We start from the raw sequence: 16,942 nt of genomic DNA, 5'->3' as shown, positions 1-16,942 counted from the left end.
ATTCAGCCATCACAATAAAAAAAGGGATCTATGAATAGGGTTGAATGATTGACCCCTGATGATGACAATCACATCATCATATTATCACTGCATCACAATTGAGCTTCAGTCTGAGTGTGAAATTGTTTCTATTGAATCGTGAGGACGTTACAGGCATTAATCAAAGGCATTACCACTTTTACTAGTGGATTTCCATTAAAAAAAGAAATAAATAAAGCAGAAGACTGAATGTGTGTTTTGATAATCTTTTCCAGGTGTTCAATCAGGATCTAAGAAATCTGGAATCCCTGCCCCCAGGGAGATCCCCCCCACCATGACCAGGGACCGTGTGTCGCTGAGGGACCAGTTGAGGACCTCCACGACCAAGAAGATGGTCCCCAGCGTCAGCACCTCCAGCCTGACCACCCTAGCAGCCAAGCACCAGCGCGGCTCCACCACCACAAAGCCCAGGGTGGATGCCGAGGGCTCGGAGAGAGGCTTCCTGGAGTGCCAGATTAAGGAGCTGCTGGCTGAAGCCAAAGCGAAGGAGTTTGAGATCAGCAAGCTGAGGATGGAGCTGCAGCGCTGCCGGGGGAAAGCCTTGTCGTCCTCGTCCCCCTCGGCTCACAACACCCCCTCCACCCCACCCGAGGGTACCTCCAAGCAGGGCCAAGGTCCATCCCAGCAGGCTACAGACGCCCAGGCCCTGGTTGGGGAGCTGAGGGAGAAGAACGGGAAGTTCCAGAGGGAGCTGGCGGCTCTGAGGGAGGAGAACCAGGTCCTGAAGGAGAAGCTTTTCTCCCTGGAGGCCTCGCCTGCCTCTCCTCTGTCCAACAACACTACCACCACGACCAGCCCCTCCAAGCCCTCCGTCAACGGCCTCCCTTTAGACAACAACACCACTCTCCCAGCCAAGTCAGCCACACCCAGCCCGCTCAAAACCTCAGTCTCTTCCAGCAGTGACATCACCAAGGGCTCGCCCTCGCCAGACTCCTCAGAGTTTGAGAAGATCCCGTCGCGGTCTGACTCAGTTAGCAGCAGTGATGGGGGCTGTGGTGGTGTAGGGGTTGTAGGTGTGGGGAAGGGTCCGGGTCGCGACCCCTCAGTGGAGAGGCTGACGGAGCAGATCCAGAAGATGGAGGAGAGTCAGCACAGCACGGCAGAGGAGCTCCAGGCCACACTACAGGAGCTGGCCGACCAGCAGCAGGTGGTCCAGGAGCTGACGGCTGAGAACGAGCGCCTGGCCGAGGAGAAGGGCCTCCTACAGACGTCGCTGCAGCAGCAGAGGGAGAGGGTGGAGCTGCTGGCCCAGAAGAACGAGGCCCTGGCCGGGAGGCTGCAGGAGGCATCCCAGGCCCAGAGCAGGGACGAGGGCCGGGCAGCCGAGCTGGAGCAGCGCTACACTGACCTGGTGGAGAGCTCTCGCTTCGAGAGGGAAAAGCTGGTGGATATCCAGCAGCAGCTGACGGGGAGCCTGAGGGCCCTGGAGCAGGAACACCAGGAGGCCCAGGGGCAGGTGAGATCCCTCAGGGAGGAGAGGGACGGCCTCCAGTGCCGGCTGGAGAGGGAGGTGGAGGCCGGGGGTGAGATGACACAGGCGGCTGAGGAACACAGGGCGGCAGCGGACGCCCTGAGGGTGAAGAACGGACGTCTCAAAGCCCAGGTGGACATAGAGAGACAGAAGGTTGGGGAGCTGAAGGCCATGCAGAGTGCTGGGGACAGCACGGAGCTGCAGAGGCTGCTGAAGGTGGCCCATGCTGAGAGAGACAGATTGGAGGGGGAGGTAACAGAGCTACGGCAGGAGCTGCTACAGGCCCAGACCGACACTGAACACGCCCAAGGACTGCTCTCCAAGGTGGGTGGGACACCAATCCATATAGAATAGAAAAGAGTATAAACTTTATTGCTTACCAAGGTGGATGGGATACCAAGCTACAACTCATCCTCTGGCAGTCTGTAGCCCTAAATCATCCTGTTACCTTCTTAAGTGTAGGCTGTAATTTATGGGTCTTGTGATTTATTATTCTACAGCAGTGGTCACCAACCTTTTCTGAGTCAAGATCACTCTCTGAGTCAAAATGCAAGCCGAGATCTACCGTTCAGATTATTTTTTTTCAAATGACCCAAGCCGCAAATAATAACAACGCAAGCTTATCAAATGCGCATTTGATGGCTTATAAAACTGTTGAACAAAGTGTTGACAGTACTGAATAACAACTTAAACATTAATTTAGTCATAAAAACAGCAGCTCTTTGCAGTATTCATTGAGTCTCTCTCTAGTCTTGGTTTTAAAGTCTTGAAATCTCACATTATCAACTTTGCTGTGCGTTCGAGGCCTATTTTTACAGTCTATGGCGCAAGGAAACTGTGCAGACACGGATCTGGGCTATCTGATTAGCCAGTGGTAGGCCTATAGGTGCACTTGATTTGCTCTCAGGGCCTGCCTGGTAAGCGGAGTTCTACCTTCAGACCCATTAAATGGTTAAAAATGGGAACACTTTGCCTTCCCGGCGCTAGGGCTGCTGAATCAAGTGCACCTACCGTCAACAGCACGAAACAAGTAAAAAAATAGGAACGCAAGGCTTTATCGCTGGGTTTTTTACAGAAATGTTTGGTGATCGACTAGGAATGGCTTGGAGATCACGATCGACCAGTTGGTGACCACTGTTCTGCAGTATGTACAGGTAACTGCCAAAATAAAGGAAACACCAACATAAAGTGTCTTAATAGGGTTTTGTGCCACCACGAGCCAGAACAGCTTCAGTGCACCTTGGCATAGATTCTACACGTGTCTGGAACTCTATTGGAGGGATGCAACACCATTCTTTATGTTTTTTTGTTGTTGATAGTGGTGGAAAATGCTGTTTCAGGCGCCGCTCCAGAATTCAAGTGTTCAATTGGGTTGAGATCTGGTGACTGAGACGGCCATGGCATATGGTTTACATAGTTTTCATTCTCATCAAACCACTCGTGCCCTGTGGATGGGGGCATTATCATCCTATGGGGGCATAGCCATGGTAGCCAAAATAATGGCCAAGATAATGGCCTGCCCAGCATTTTTATACATGTTAATTGCTTAATTAACTTAGGAACCACAGCTGTGTGGAAGCACCTGCTTTCAATATACTTTGTATCATTCATTTACTCAAGTTTTTCCATTCCATACAGTGCATTCGGAAAGTATTCAGACCCCTTGACATTTTCCAAATTCTGTTACGTTACAGCCTTATTCTGAAATTGATAAAATTGTTTTTTCCCCCTATCAATCTACACACAATACCCCATAATGACAAAGCAAAAAGTTTTTTAGATTTTTTTGCTAATATCACATTTACGTAAGTATTCAGACCCTTTACTCAGTACTTTGTTGAAGCACCTTTGGCAGCGATTACAGCCTCGAGTCTTCGTGGGTATGACGCTACAAGCTTGGCACACCTGTATTTGGGGAGTTTCTCCCATTCTTCTCTGCAGATCCTCTCAAGCTCTGTCAGGTTGGATGGGGAGTGTCGCTGCACAGCTATTTTCAGGTCTCTCCAGAGATGCTAGATCGGTTTCAAATCCGGGCTCTGGCTGGGCCACTCAAGGACATTCAGAGACTTGTCCTGAAGCCAGTCCTGCGTTGTCTTGGCTGTGTGCTTAGAGTCGTTGTCCTGTTGGAAGGTGAACCTTCACCCCAGTCTGAGGTCCTGAGCGCTCTGGAGCAGGTTTTCATCAAGGATCTCTTTGTACTTTGCAGGCTGTCGTGCCTTTTACTGAGGAGTGGCTTCCATCTGGCCACTACCATAAAGGCCTGATTGGTGGAGTGCTGCAGAGATGGTTTTCCTTCTGAAAGGTTCTCCCATCTCCACAGTGGAACTCTGGAGCTCTGTCTGAGTGACCATCGGATTCTTGGTCACCTCCCTGACCAAGGACCTTCTCCCCCGATTGCTCAGTTTGGCCAGGCGGCCAGCTCTAGGAAGAGTCTTGGTGGTTCCAAACTTCTTCCATTTAAAAATGATGGAGGCCACTGTGTTCTTGGGGACCTTCAATGCTGCAGACATTTTTTGGTACCCTTCCCCATATCTGTGCCTCAACACAATCCTGTCTTGAATTCCTTTGACCTCATGGCTTGGTTTTTGCTCTGACATGCACTGTTGGACCTTATATAGACAGGTGTGTGCCTTTACAAATCATGTCCAATTAATTGAATTTAATGGACTCCAATCAAGTTGTAGAAACATCTCAAGGATGATCAATGGAAACAAGGGTGCACCTGAGCTCAATTTCGAGTCTAAAAACCTGTATTATGCGGTATTGTGTGTAGATTGATGAGAATATACTTTTTTAAAGGTAAAGGCCGTAACGTAACAAAATGTGGAAAATGTAAAGGGTTCTGAAAACTTTCCGAATGTACTGAAAGTATGCTGTATTATACAACAGGTGGGTCTAATCCTGGATGCTGATTGGTTGAAACAGCATTCCAGGGGGTGTCTATTCCACAAGTTACCACCGGCTAAAGCTATAATGTTGAAATGCCTATTTACTCTGTTCCATCTCACTGCGCAAATCCACTGTCTCATCAGCCCAGCAAGGCAATTTATAAACTTGATCTCCACTATAAAAAGCATCTAGACATTATCTCCCATTTTAAAACTAGCATTTGGTTTTCAACAGCGGAGATTTGTATAAACCTTGCTGTCTGTCTCTCCGACATTTGCAACATTGTTTCAATATTGAAATTCGATCTCCAGCTGTCCCATAGTAATGAACGTGTCGGGAGTCGGGATGAGACAGACAGGCAGGCAGCTTTTCTCTGCCAGTCGAAATCATGAATCAGCTGGCATAATTTTTATGGATATATACAAAGAAATGTCAATATAAAACAGGTAAAACTAAACAAAATGCAGCTAGTTTGCAGTCTTTCCAGCATCCGTTTGAAGGGAGTGTGTTAGCTGTGTTGTTGGCTAGCTCCTCTGAACAACAGTGTCCTGACCAGAGAGCACATTTTCTATGCCAGGCAAAATCGCACATCATTAGCTCATTGTTATGGATGTATCCAAATAAATGTCACTAGAAAACAGCTTAAACAAATGCAAATGCAGCTACTTTGCTGTTATTCTGACATGACTGTAAGTTAGCTGTAGTTGGCTACCTAGCAAGTAAAGGATAAGAATGTTGCCAGCCAGTATGGCAATGGAAAATTTGAACGAACGACTGGGTCTCGCGTCCATAGATACAGAACAAAAAGACTTAATGACTGGGTCGTGTCTCTGGCATCCGAACAGATAGAACAAATGACCAGTCGGCTTGGGTAGCAACCTTAGATTTGTGTCGGGACTATATACTAAACTCAGCAAAAAAAGAAACGTCCTCTCAATGTCAACTGCGTTTATTTTGTGTAAATATTTGTATGAACATAACAAGATTCAACAACTGAGACATAAACTGAACAAGTTCCACAGACATGTGTCTAACAGAAATTGAATGATGTGTCCCTGAACAATGGGGGGGTCAAAATCAAAAGTAACAGTCAGTATCTGGTGTGGCCACCAGCTGCATTAAGTACTGCAGTGCATCTCCTCATGGACTGCACCAGATTTGCCTGTTCTTGCTGTGAGATGTTACCCCACTCTTCCACCAAGGCACCTGCAAGTTTCCGGGACATTTTTGGGAGGAATGGCCCTAGCCCTCACCCTCCGATCCAACAGATCCCGGCTCTTCGCTGGCCATAGCAGAACACTGACATTCCTGTCTTGCAGGAAATCACGCACAGAACGAGCAGTATGGCTGGTGGCATTGTTATGCTGGTTGGTCATGTCAGGATGAGCCTGCAGGAAGGGTACCACATGAGGTAGGAGGATGTCTTCCCTGTAACCTCAGTCCGATGATGCTGTGACACACCGCCCCAGACCATGACGGACCCTCCACCTCCAAATCGATCCCGCTCCAGAGTACAGGCCTCGGTGTAACGCTCATTCCTTCGACGATAAACGCGAATCCGACCATCAGCCCTGGTGAGACAAAACCGCGACTTGTCAGTGAAGAGCACTTTTTCCAGTCCTGTCTGGTCCAGCGACGGTGGGTTTGTGCCCGTAGGCGACGTTGTTGCCGGTGATGTCTGGTGAGGACCTGCCTTACAACAGGCCTACAAGCCCTCAGTCCAGACTCTCTCAGCCTATTGCGGACAGTCTGAGCACTGATGGAGGGATTGTGCGTTCCTGCTGTAACTCGGGCAGTTGTTGTTGCCATCCTGTACCTGTCCCGCAGGTGTGATGTTCGGATGTACCGATCCTGTGCAGGTGTTGTTACACGTGGTCTGCCACTGCGAGGACGATCAGCTGTCCGTCCTGTCTCCCTGTAGCGCTGTCTTAGGCGTCTCACAGTACGGACATTGCAATTTATTGCCCTGGCCACATCTGCAGTCCTCATGCTTCCTTGCAGCATGCCTAAGGCACGTTCACGCAGATGAGCAGGGACCCTGGGCATCTTTCTTTTGGTGTTTTTCAGAGTCAGTAGAAAGGCCTCTTTAGTGTCCTAAGTTTTCATAACTGTGACCTTAATTGCCTACCGTCTGTAAGCTGTTAGTGTCTTAATGACCGTTCCACAGATGCATGTTCATTAATTGTTTATGGTTCATTGAACAAGCATGGGAAACCCTTTAAAATGAAGATCTGTGAAGTTATTTGGATTTTTACAAATTATCTTTGAAAGACAGGGTCCTGAAAAAGGCACGTTTCTTTTTTTGCTGAATTTATATATACAAAAGTATGTGGACACCCCTTAAAATGATGGATTCAGCTATTTCAGCCACACCCGTTGCTGACAGGTGTATAAAATTTAACACACCGCCATGCAATCTCCATAGACAAACATTGGCATTAGAATGGCCTTACTGAAGAGCTCAGTGACTTTCAACATGGCACTGTCATAGGATGCCACCTTTCCAACAAGTCAGTTCGTCAAATTTCTGCCCTGCTAGAGCTGCCCCGGTCCACTCTAAGTGCTGTTATTGTGAAGTGGAAACTTCTAGGAGCAACAACGGCTCAGCCGTTAAATGGTAGGCCACACAAGCTCACAGAACGGGACCGGACAGTGCTGAAGCGCCTAGCGCATAAAAATCGTCTGTCCTAGGTTGCAACACTCCCTACCGATTTCCAAACTGCCTCTGGAAGCAACGTCAGTACAATAACTGTTTGTCGGGAGCTTCATAAAATGGGTTTCCATGGCCGAACAGCCACACACAAGCCTAAGATCACCATGCGCTATGCCAAGTGTCGGCTGGAGTGATGTAAAGCTCACCGCCATTGGACTCTGGAGCAGTGGAAACGCTTTCTCTGGAGTGATGAATCACACGACGGACGGATCTGGGATTGGCGGATGCCAGGAGAACGCTACCTGCCCCAGTGCATAGTGCCAACTGTAAAGTTTGGTGGAGGAGGAATAATGGTCTGGGGCTGTTTTTCATGGTTCAGGCCCTCTTAGTTCCAGTGAAGGGAAATCTTAACGCTACATTCTAGACGATTATGTGCTTCCAACTTTGTGGCAACAGTTTGGGGAAGGCCCATTCCTGTTTCAGCATGACAATGCCCCCGTGGGGCCTCCCGAGTGGCGCAGCGGTCTAAGGCACTGATCAGGGCTAGAGGCGTCACTACAGATCTGGGTTCGATCCCGGGCTGTGTTGCAGCCGGCGGCGACCGGGAGACCCATGAGGTGGCGCACAATTGGCCCAGCATTGTCCAGGTTAGCGGAGGGTTTGGCCGGCTGGGATGTCCTTGTCCCATCGCGCTCTAGCGACTCCTTGTGGAGGCCGGGCGCATGCACGCTTCGGTCGCCAGCTGTACGGTGTTTCCTCCTACACATTGGTGTGGCTGGCTTCCGGGTTAAGCGAGCAGTGTGTCAAGAAGCAGTGCGGCTTGGCGGGGTCGTGTTTTGGAGGACGAATGGCTCTCGACCTTCGCCTCTCCCGAATCCGCACGAGAGTTGCAGCGATGGGACAAGACTGTAACTACCAATTGGATATAACGGGGGTATAAAGTCACAAAAAAAAAAAAAAGACAATGCCCCCGTGCACAAATTGAGGTCCATACAGAAATGGTTTGTCGATATCGGTGTGGAAGAACTTGACTGGCCCTGACCTCAACCCAATCAATCACCTTTGGGATTAATTGGAACACCGACTGCGAGCCAGGCCTAATCACTCAACATCAGTGCCAGACCTCACTAATGCTCTTGTGGCTGAATGAAAGCAAGTCCCTGCAGCAATGTTCCAGCATATAGTGGAAAGCCTTCCCAGAAGAGTAGAGGCTGTTATAGCAGCAATGAGGGGACCAACTCCATATTAATGCCCATGATTTTGGAATCAGATGTTCGACGAGCAGGTGTGTAGTGTATCTCGTGGAAGGATGAAATAGTATGAAGGATGAAATAGTATGAATAAATCCATCAAAATAACGTTTTTTATGAAAATATGTCAATCATTATTTGAATATGTTGGTAACCCGTTGTATAAAAGTGATAATGCCCTTGAAGCCGGTGTTTGGAGGATAAACAGTGCATTCAGGAAGTATTCAGACCCCTTCCCTTTTTCCAACATTTTGTTATATTAAAGCCTAATTCTAAAATGGATTAAATAAAACATTTACCTCATCAATCTACACAGAATATCCCATAATGACAACAGGTTTTTTTAAATGTTTGCAAATGTATTAAAAATAAAAAACAGAAATACCTTATTTACATAAGTATTCAGACCCTTTGTATGAGACTTGAAATTGAGCTCAGGTGCATCGTGTTTCCATTGATCATCCTTGAGATATTTCTACATCTTGATTGGAGTCCACCTGTGGTAAATTCAATTGATTGGACATGATTTGGAAAGGCACTGTCTATGTAAGGTCCCACAGTTGACAGTGCATGTCAGAGCAAAAACCAAGCCATGAGGTCGAAGGAACTGTCCATAGAGCTCCGAGACAGGATTGTGATGAGGCACAGATTTGGGGTAGGGTACCAAAAAATTTCTGCAGCATTGAAGGTCCCCAAGAACAATTTAACCTCTGAGATATCAAACTACAGTTATACACAATACCTCATCTACCATGATGGTTTGAATTAAATATTGTATTGCTAGTGAAGAGAGGCTTTGTGATAGTTCAGCACTTTCCGTCACCACTCTCCAGCATATGAACTGATGTTCTATGAAATTGTCTTCATCTGCTTGTAGGTTCAGAAAGCCTGAGTGAGCAGTGGTTTCCCCCCACAACAACACACTAATGGACTCTGTGCCGAGTAGTGCCCACGCTGGGGTGGTCCAGTCAGGGCAGAACTGGGTTAAAATAGTATTTGTTAATAGTGTATCAGGAAGTGTATTAGCTGCAGCAGGAGACAAGGGCTTTAGACACTTAACTGTAAAATCATTCAGTCATCATCACCTGTTTACCCAGAAGCCAGTTACACTGTAGTGTAGGCTAGGCTATCAGAGTGGCTTTGGAGGAGTTCCTGCTAGGCTCTTGTGTCACTGGCAGGGCTGACGTCCAACAGCTTTTAGCATCTCTCTTTTATTACGTCAGACTAGAAGGGAGTATTAGCAGGTACAGTTACAGAGTCTTATATAGATAGATCTAAGGCTCTGCTTACAGTAAGGGATGTGTCACTGTCAGATAAGCATACATGCCCAGACTTGAGGATGTCTGGTGGTTTAGATGTGTTAATTGTTAATGGTTAAGTAACCCTTTATTATCTAGTGATTAGGCTAAGATTTATGAATTAACAGTCTAATGCAATCGCAAACCTTCTGGAATAATACATTAAATACAATAGGCCTATTCTGTCAAACATGCTTAGAAAAGTTAGACATTTCTGCATTCGCAAATGCACCTGCTTTTTGTTTGTAAAGGCCTTTTTTATTCTCCTTCCATCTTGAATATAGAGGTAACAGGTACATGAACCGACATTGGAAAAGTGGGTACACTGTCACTACAGACACAGTGCCATCTCATGGTGGCACCAAACAGTACGCTTGTAGAGAGAAGCCCCTTGATGGACCAACTAACCAATTATGTCAACTATTCATGTGACTAACCAATCAGATCATCTCCTACTATGTCCCAGGTGGAGGCTGAGTGCCAGCAGGTGGCGGAGCAAGCCGTGAGGCGGGAGGAGGAGCTGAGTGGCCGAGTCAGTGCCCTGGAGAAGGGTGGCCGGCAGGCCGACGGCCAGATCAAGGACCTGAAGGAGACCATCTTTGAGCTGGAGGACCACGTGGAGCAGCAGAGGGCCGTCCACCTCCACACCAACCAGACCATCCTGGACCTAGAGAGTACGTTCACTAGTGTATATATCACCAGTCTACTACTGTACTACCTTACCTCCTCCATCCTGGACCTGGAGAGTACAACTGTCATCAACCTAACTTTTACTTGTTACAGGAGCACAGCACTCCTAATCACATAAGGCCCAGATTAAGCCAACACCTGCACTAAATAGCAGGAATAGGCTTATTCAGTGTATATCACCACTGTGGGAAGCTCTGTGAGTCCATCAGGCAGGTCTCTCAGCTGGGGCTGACAGATGCGAGCAGCTGTCTGAGGCACCAGATCTATGGCTGGGCTCCACTACACTGACATACAGATATCTGAGTGTTGGCCTGACAGGGCTCTCCACTGATTCACTGTGACCCTACAGGCTTGTTAGATGTAGAGAACTATTAAAGGCTCTCTCCCACTGAGCCCTTAATGCTGGGATGACATGCAGATTGTCTCCCCACCAGAAGCCTCAGCACAGCAGACACACAGACAGACACAGGCAATTCTGTCCAACTTCAACTGCACACTGTTTTATTACGAGCACATCTGTCTCTATCCTACAGACCTGTTTGTGCAGTTGGTTAAAGCAAGGCTATAACTAAATATGTGTAGCGGTATGCATTGTTTGAGTCCTTTTATTTGGTTAGTGGTGAGGCTCGCGACACATGGATTAAGTATGAGTTATGGATATAGCAATGCAGATTTAACCGATAGCAGGCTCATAATAACCATATAAATTAGCCCTGTAGTACCACCAGTAAAAGAGGTTAGATTTACTGTATATATTTATCACCCTAAGAAATGGCTGCAGCTCCTCCAGTTATGATATGCGCCTCTCGCAGATGTATTCTGTGGTTGATGTTTTCAAAGTAATGACATATTTCTCTTTCTTTACAGACCAACTCAAGAAGCTGGAGGAGCAGAAGGCTGAAGTGGAGAGGCAGCTGAAGATCTTGAGTAAACAAATGAAGGTAGTGATCTGACTGTTAGTGGTTTTATACTTTCAGGTGGTTTGCTGTTGGTCAAGATGGTAAAGGTTTGTGACTGCTATGATGCAAAGAGAATCACAATCCTCATATGGTATATACTGTGTGTGTGTGTGTATCTGTGTGTGTGTGTATCTGTGTGTGTGTGTGTGTGTGTGTGTGTGTGTGTGTGTGTGTGTGTGTGTGTGTGTGTGTGCATTTGTGTGTGTGTGTGCGTATTTATGTGTGTTTGTGTTCAGGACGAGACGGAGGAGTGGCGGCGGTTCCAGGCAGACCTCCAGACAGCCGTAGTGGTGGCCAACGACATCAAGGTGGAGGCCCAGCAGGAGATCCGCTCTCTGAGGAGGAGGTTACAGGAGGAGCAGGGGCGCAGCGCCAAGCTCTCCTCAGACCTGGAGCAGCTGCAGGGAGTCAGGTACGTACCGTATGGCTGGGAGGGTTTAGTACCTACAGCAGTACTATTCAATTACGGTCCTGGAGGGCCAAAACACTTCTGGTTTTTGTTTCTACCTGAATGTACTCATCTGATGTTCCAGGTCTAAATCAGCCCCTGATGAGATGGGAAGAATGTAACCCAGAAGTGTAATTGGCCTTAAGGGGCCCAATTTGAATAGCCCTGACCTACAGTATACCTTCCCTACTCCTCCCTCTGTCTCTATCCAACATCCAACCTCCTCTCCCTTCCCCTAGCCCTTCCTCTCTCGCTCCCTCTCAGCACTGGGCCTCTCTCTATCCTAGCTAACACACTCTGTCCTGGAGCTGCTGCTACTCTAGGGCTTGCCATATCCCACCGATGGTATAAGTGTTCAATATAGTAGTCAGTATCATATAGGATGCAGTGTGGGAGGCTATAGGGAGCCGAGATGGAAGGAACCATTTGTATTTCAATACGCCATTAATCGGTTCCTTTTAAAATATTTTAAGAGGCTTCCCCAAAAATTCTGATTTGACCTCACGGTAGCTTATGATGTTCAGCATTGTTTGTGTGGGGGATGCATTGAAACGAGGTGATGCTAGCTGCCAATTAGGATATGATTCACCATTAAGTCCAATAATAATATTTTAATATCCAAATCCTTGGATTCTCAAGCCTCAAATTCTGGGATTTTGGGGGGCTTAAAATCCTGGGCTTTGGCAAACCTTGCTAATAGAGGATTGGCAGGCGGTCTCCTCTCATGCATTATCTTGGTCTGTCCATCTGGTTGCTGCTGCAATACTCTGACTGCTCTATCTGTCTGTCTACCACTCACCACCACCGATTGTAACACACTGGACTAGCAGTGGACCCTAGCATTTCACTGAGACAAGCTGTTTTATCGGAGTAGTGTAGCACTAATATAGTGGCTTAAGCTCTGCCTAGAAATGCTGCTGCCCAGACTGCACTGACAGAAGCACTAAACTTTTTGAGTCGGTTCTCTTCAAAATATAAAATGAGACAGACACTTTAGCATCATTCCTCTGTTTTGTTTTGTTTCATGTGGCTACCTGTATACCATGGTCTGTGCTGCCAGGGACATGATTGGTTGGTGTGTTGATGAAAAGCTTAGCCTATTGGTCCTGTGTCTTGTGTGCAGTGACAATGACAGTATGATGAGAGGCAAATTAGGCCAGTATTGTTAATATTACAGAGCTCATCAGTTAGTTTGTAATATAGCTTGCCTGACATAAAACATGTAAACGTGTAAATTAGAACGTAAAGAAGAATGCGGTACTTTACTTTACTTTCCCCTGTACGTGCCTGGGACAAACCAGACCAGAAGCTCCCCTCCTCCCTGAGATCATTCGTTCTCTCAAGGATGTCCCCCTCTCAGACATGGCTCCTTATAGAAAGCCCAGGTGAGTCCACTGCACTGCACTGCCAGCTCAGTGAATGCTGCCTTTAGAGGGAATGCTACTGCTGATTTTCCTTCCTACTGCTTCCTGCTGCTTCCTACTGATTGTCTGTCTGACTGGCTGGCAGCTGCACAAACTGTATATCAGCTGCCTGTGTCCTTTCATTTGGGTGGGCTGGGGTTTGCTTTGCTTAATTTCTACCAAAAGAAACTGCTACTAAAATGTTATTTTGGTACTTGGCGCCACCTGCTGTTCTGTTGAATCAATCCTTTACCTAGCCTCTCGGTTCCTCTGGAGAATTGTCAAGTAGTATGACACGGCATGACTGATTTGTACTCATGCTACCATCTGCTTTATTAAATAAACAACATTTGGTCTGTATAGAATTGTATACATGTAGACAGAACTCAGGACAGATTTTATTTCATTAGCCAGCTAAGAGACACATGGAGACAGAGAGAGGGACAGACAGAGGAAAAGCCTCTATTGCTATAGTGACTTTAGAGAAAGAAACCACTCTGGTTGTGCTACATACAGTATACATGTGCAGTTGGGGTCTTAAACAAATTACAGGTAGACAAGTACATGGCTTTTTATGAGGGTATATTCTCTATTTATTTCAACTCATGTTGTCTCTGGTTTCGGTCTTGTTTTTCAGACTTGGGGCTGGAGCCAGTTTTGATACTAAGACTGCAGTAGAGGGGCGGTAGAAAAGTCAAACCACATCACATCGGGACTCTCTGAAGACAGACTGACAGTATTATTGTAAAGAGTTGCTTTGATCAGTATTACCATAAAAACTGATATGTGGTATGTAATTCTGATGGGTTTATTAGCAAGGTTGGTGACCGGTGCATATACAATATGAGCCCCAGACAGAGTCAGACTGTCGTTTACAGTTAATCCAATCTGTTGTGAAACAGCACTTGGCTGCCAAATTAACACATATTTGTTCGTGAAATCTTTCTAAAATGCTGTACACCTTTTTATCTGTGTTGTTTGCAGTGTTTTCTGTGGTATTTGTGTTTATGAATCTCTCCTCTCTGGCGGTCAAGAGAGGGGACTGATCATAAGATAGGAGGGGTTTCTGTTACTGATTCCTATTTGCTTTTGTGCCTTTTAGACACTTAAATTGCCTCAGTGGTGAATATTCACTTACTCAATGTGTTGTTAAAGAAGAGTCATTGATTTGTTAAGAAAACAAATGATGAGAATTAGACACATTTTTTGTTCAGTTCTCTGAAGGTTGACTGAAGCACAAACAGTCTGTTTATCAGCTGTATGCTGACAGTTATCATTATGAGTCAGATATATTTTTTCTGTTAGGTTTCATTACGTTTCAGGCCAAGTGCAAGTTTAAAAAGCCAAACAGAAAAGCTTTTCAAGTTATTTTTGTTGATCAGAGCTGGTTTTATTGGTCTTTTGGTTTATAATTGTTCTAATACGTTTCCTAGCAGTTCTGCATCTGTGGTTATTATTACGATCCGTTTCTTATAACTGACCGTTTGGAATATCTGTTACTTCAAAAAGTGCTTGGATGATATTTACGTTTTTTTATGGTAATAATCAACAATCAGTTCACTTTAAGTTTCAAGTCTTTGAGAGTATTGATGGCTACTTAGATGTAGTCATGTACTGTAGTTGGATATTTGGTATTTCATTTGCACCTTGTGTTAAAAATGTATATCAGATAATGTGGTGTGATAATTTACCACTAGATGGCGTTATTTACCAGACATCAAGAACGGCAAAACATCAATAACCTGCACTGGTCAGTAGTCCTACATTGTGTGTATGTATAGTCACCGAGCTACAGTTGAAGTCCAGCTCACCAGTTTGAGTTCTGCCTACAGACAACAACACTGAACCACAGACAGTATATTATTACATTATCACTGGTCATTATCACGTTATCACTAATAATGTTCACACAGGAAGGCCACTGTGAATTTAAGCCATAAGGGTAATCAACTGCTGATCACTGCCCAATTCAATCAGCCCTCACTGCCTCAGATTTACAGCCGTGCCTAAAACTCATTATGAACTGGCTTAACTCATCAAAATGTCAAAATCATTGTCAAAATGTTCTTTAGTTCTGTAGGCCATAATGTTCCACTCTGAACTTCAGCGCGCTAAAAGCATTGTGAATTTTTTATCACTCATTCTGAAGTATTTCTAATGCAACCCCATCAGGTCAAATAAAAAGCCTCTCATTTTTGATGACTGCTTCAGGGTAGACGTCAGATCATTGAAGTGATGCTGGCGTCATGACACCCATTAGAAGTGTATAATGACCAACTGCCACCCTGTAAACCTCAGGTTATAATGATTATTATTACCTAGTAACAGGACTATTCAGTAGATGCAGTCATACAAAAGCCATAGTATTCGACCAGAGACAGATAGACGTGCTGGTTAAGTTTAACTTTGAGTACTATCGATATTGCCAAAAAAGGCCACCTCATCATAAGACATATGGTGGTAACTGTGTGTTGATGAACTTTTATCTTCCTTTGATTAAAAGCCATGCTCAACAGTTCAACAAGTGAATGTGCAACAGTTGATTTATTATTTTAGTTGAAATCTTATTGAGAGTTGGACTCCGGTTTTAATACCTGTGACATACAATACTGTTTATCTAGAGAAATAGTCAATATAAGGTGTTTGTCTGTCTGTTTATTTTGTATTTGTTCAATGGAAAGTCAATAAATGAAATGACTCTAGTCTTGACTTGGTTTGCGTGCGTTTGTTTGAGTCCACTGTCTTTGGGAGGTTGACATTACAGTAGTTCTGCTTCCTCCTCACCAGTTTCCTTACTGTGGTCCTCTGTAGCTCAGCTGGTAGAGCATGGCGCTTGTAACGCCAGGGTAGTGGGTTCGATCCCCGCGACCACCCATACACAAAAATGTATGCACACATGACTGTAAGTCGCTTTGGATAAAAGCGTCTGCTAAATGGCATATTATTATTATTATTATTACTTCAGTTCTCTTCTCAACCCTTCCATATCCATCCATCAGTGACAATACTCCATCACTCACTCAGGCTCTCTCTCAGTTCATGATCTGCAGTCTAATGTCCAAAAGGAAAGGATGGAGAACTTTGTACATACTTTTTGTTGCAGCTTGGGTGTTGTCGTCTACAATTAAACCCAGTTATTGACTTTTACATGTGAAATGTGTACATAATCATACACAATATGCTTCTGATCTATTGAGCAAATATTACATGGAACAGTCAATGCACTGGGCAAACATCATCATTACCTTTCTTTAGAACATCAATTGAGTAATCTCTAAACCAGGGGTGTCAAACGTACAGCCCGCGGGCCGGATCAGGCCCGCAAACGGGTTTAATCCGGCCCGCGAGATGATTTAAATTTTTTTTTATTTTTTTTTTACTGTATAAAAATGCGATGCAATTTTTCAATTAAATAAACTGCTGTTCCAATTGCGTCCACTGGATGGCGCAATAGCAATTGTGTTAAGCAAGCAAACTGTTTATACCGGGGCAGAGCAAGTAGGTCAAGCACGTGCAGCCAATGAGCTACTTTGTTTTGCCCGCAATATTTATTACGGCTTCTACTTTTAACATTATGTGCTTTGGCACCCTCATTGCCCCAATATGTCTCTGTCAAAAAAGAGAAAAGTGGACGCAGAGTGCAGAGTGTTCCAAGAAAAATGGTCATCCTATTTATTCACGGAATTGAATGGGAAAGCTGTATGTTTGGTGTGTTCAGAGCATGTTGCAGTGCTGAAAGAATATAACCTTTGTCGCCACTATGTGAGTCTTCATGCCGACAAATATGACAACTTTCAAGGACAGCGGAGATGAGAGAAGGTGAATGAACTGTTGGCGGGTCT

At 45.5% G+C, this 16,942-nt stretch overlaps 1 protein-coding gene across 1 annotated transcript in view; it reads left to right on the top strand.

The window, feature by feature from the left end:
- LOC311142715 (cytospin-B-like) overlaps window positions 1–16,942 on the top strand; it is a gene marked incomplete at its 3' end in the record, with an annotated part of 154,658 nt that overhangs the window by 69,010 nt on the left and 68,706 nt on the right. The window contains exons 4-7 of the mRNA XM_084178374.1: window positions 255–1,834; window positions 10,067–10,274; window positions 11,158–11,231; window positions 11,486–11,661. Coding sequence (XP_084034500.1) covers window positions 255–1,834; window positions 10,067–10,274; window positions 11,158–11,231; window positions 11,486–11,661 — 2,038 coding nt within the window. The remainder of the gene's footprint in view (window positions 1–254; window positions 1,835–10,066; window positions 10,275–11,157; window positions 11,232–11,485; window positions 11,662–16,942) is intronic.

Source organism: Coregonus lavaretus (genome assembly GCF_964263955.1).
Source record: "Coregonus lavaretus genome assembly, chromosome: 15".
In the NCBI taxonomy this organism is placed as follows: domain Eukaryota; kingdom Metazoa; phylum Chordata; class Actinopteri; order Salmoniformes; family Salmonidae; genus Coregonus; species Coregonus lavaretus.
This window is presented reverse-complemented; position numbering and strand designations above follow the sequence as displayed.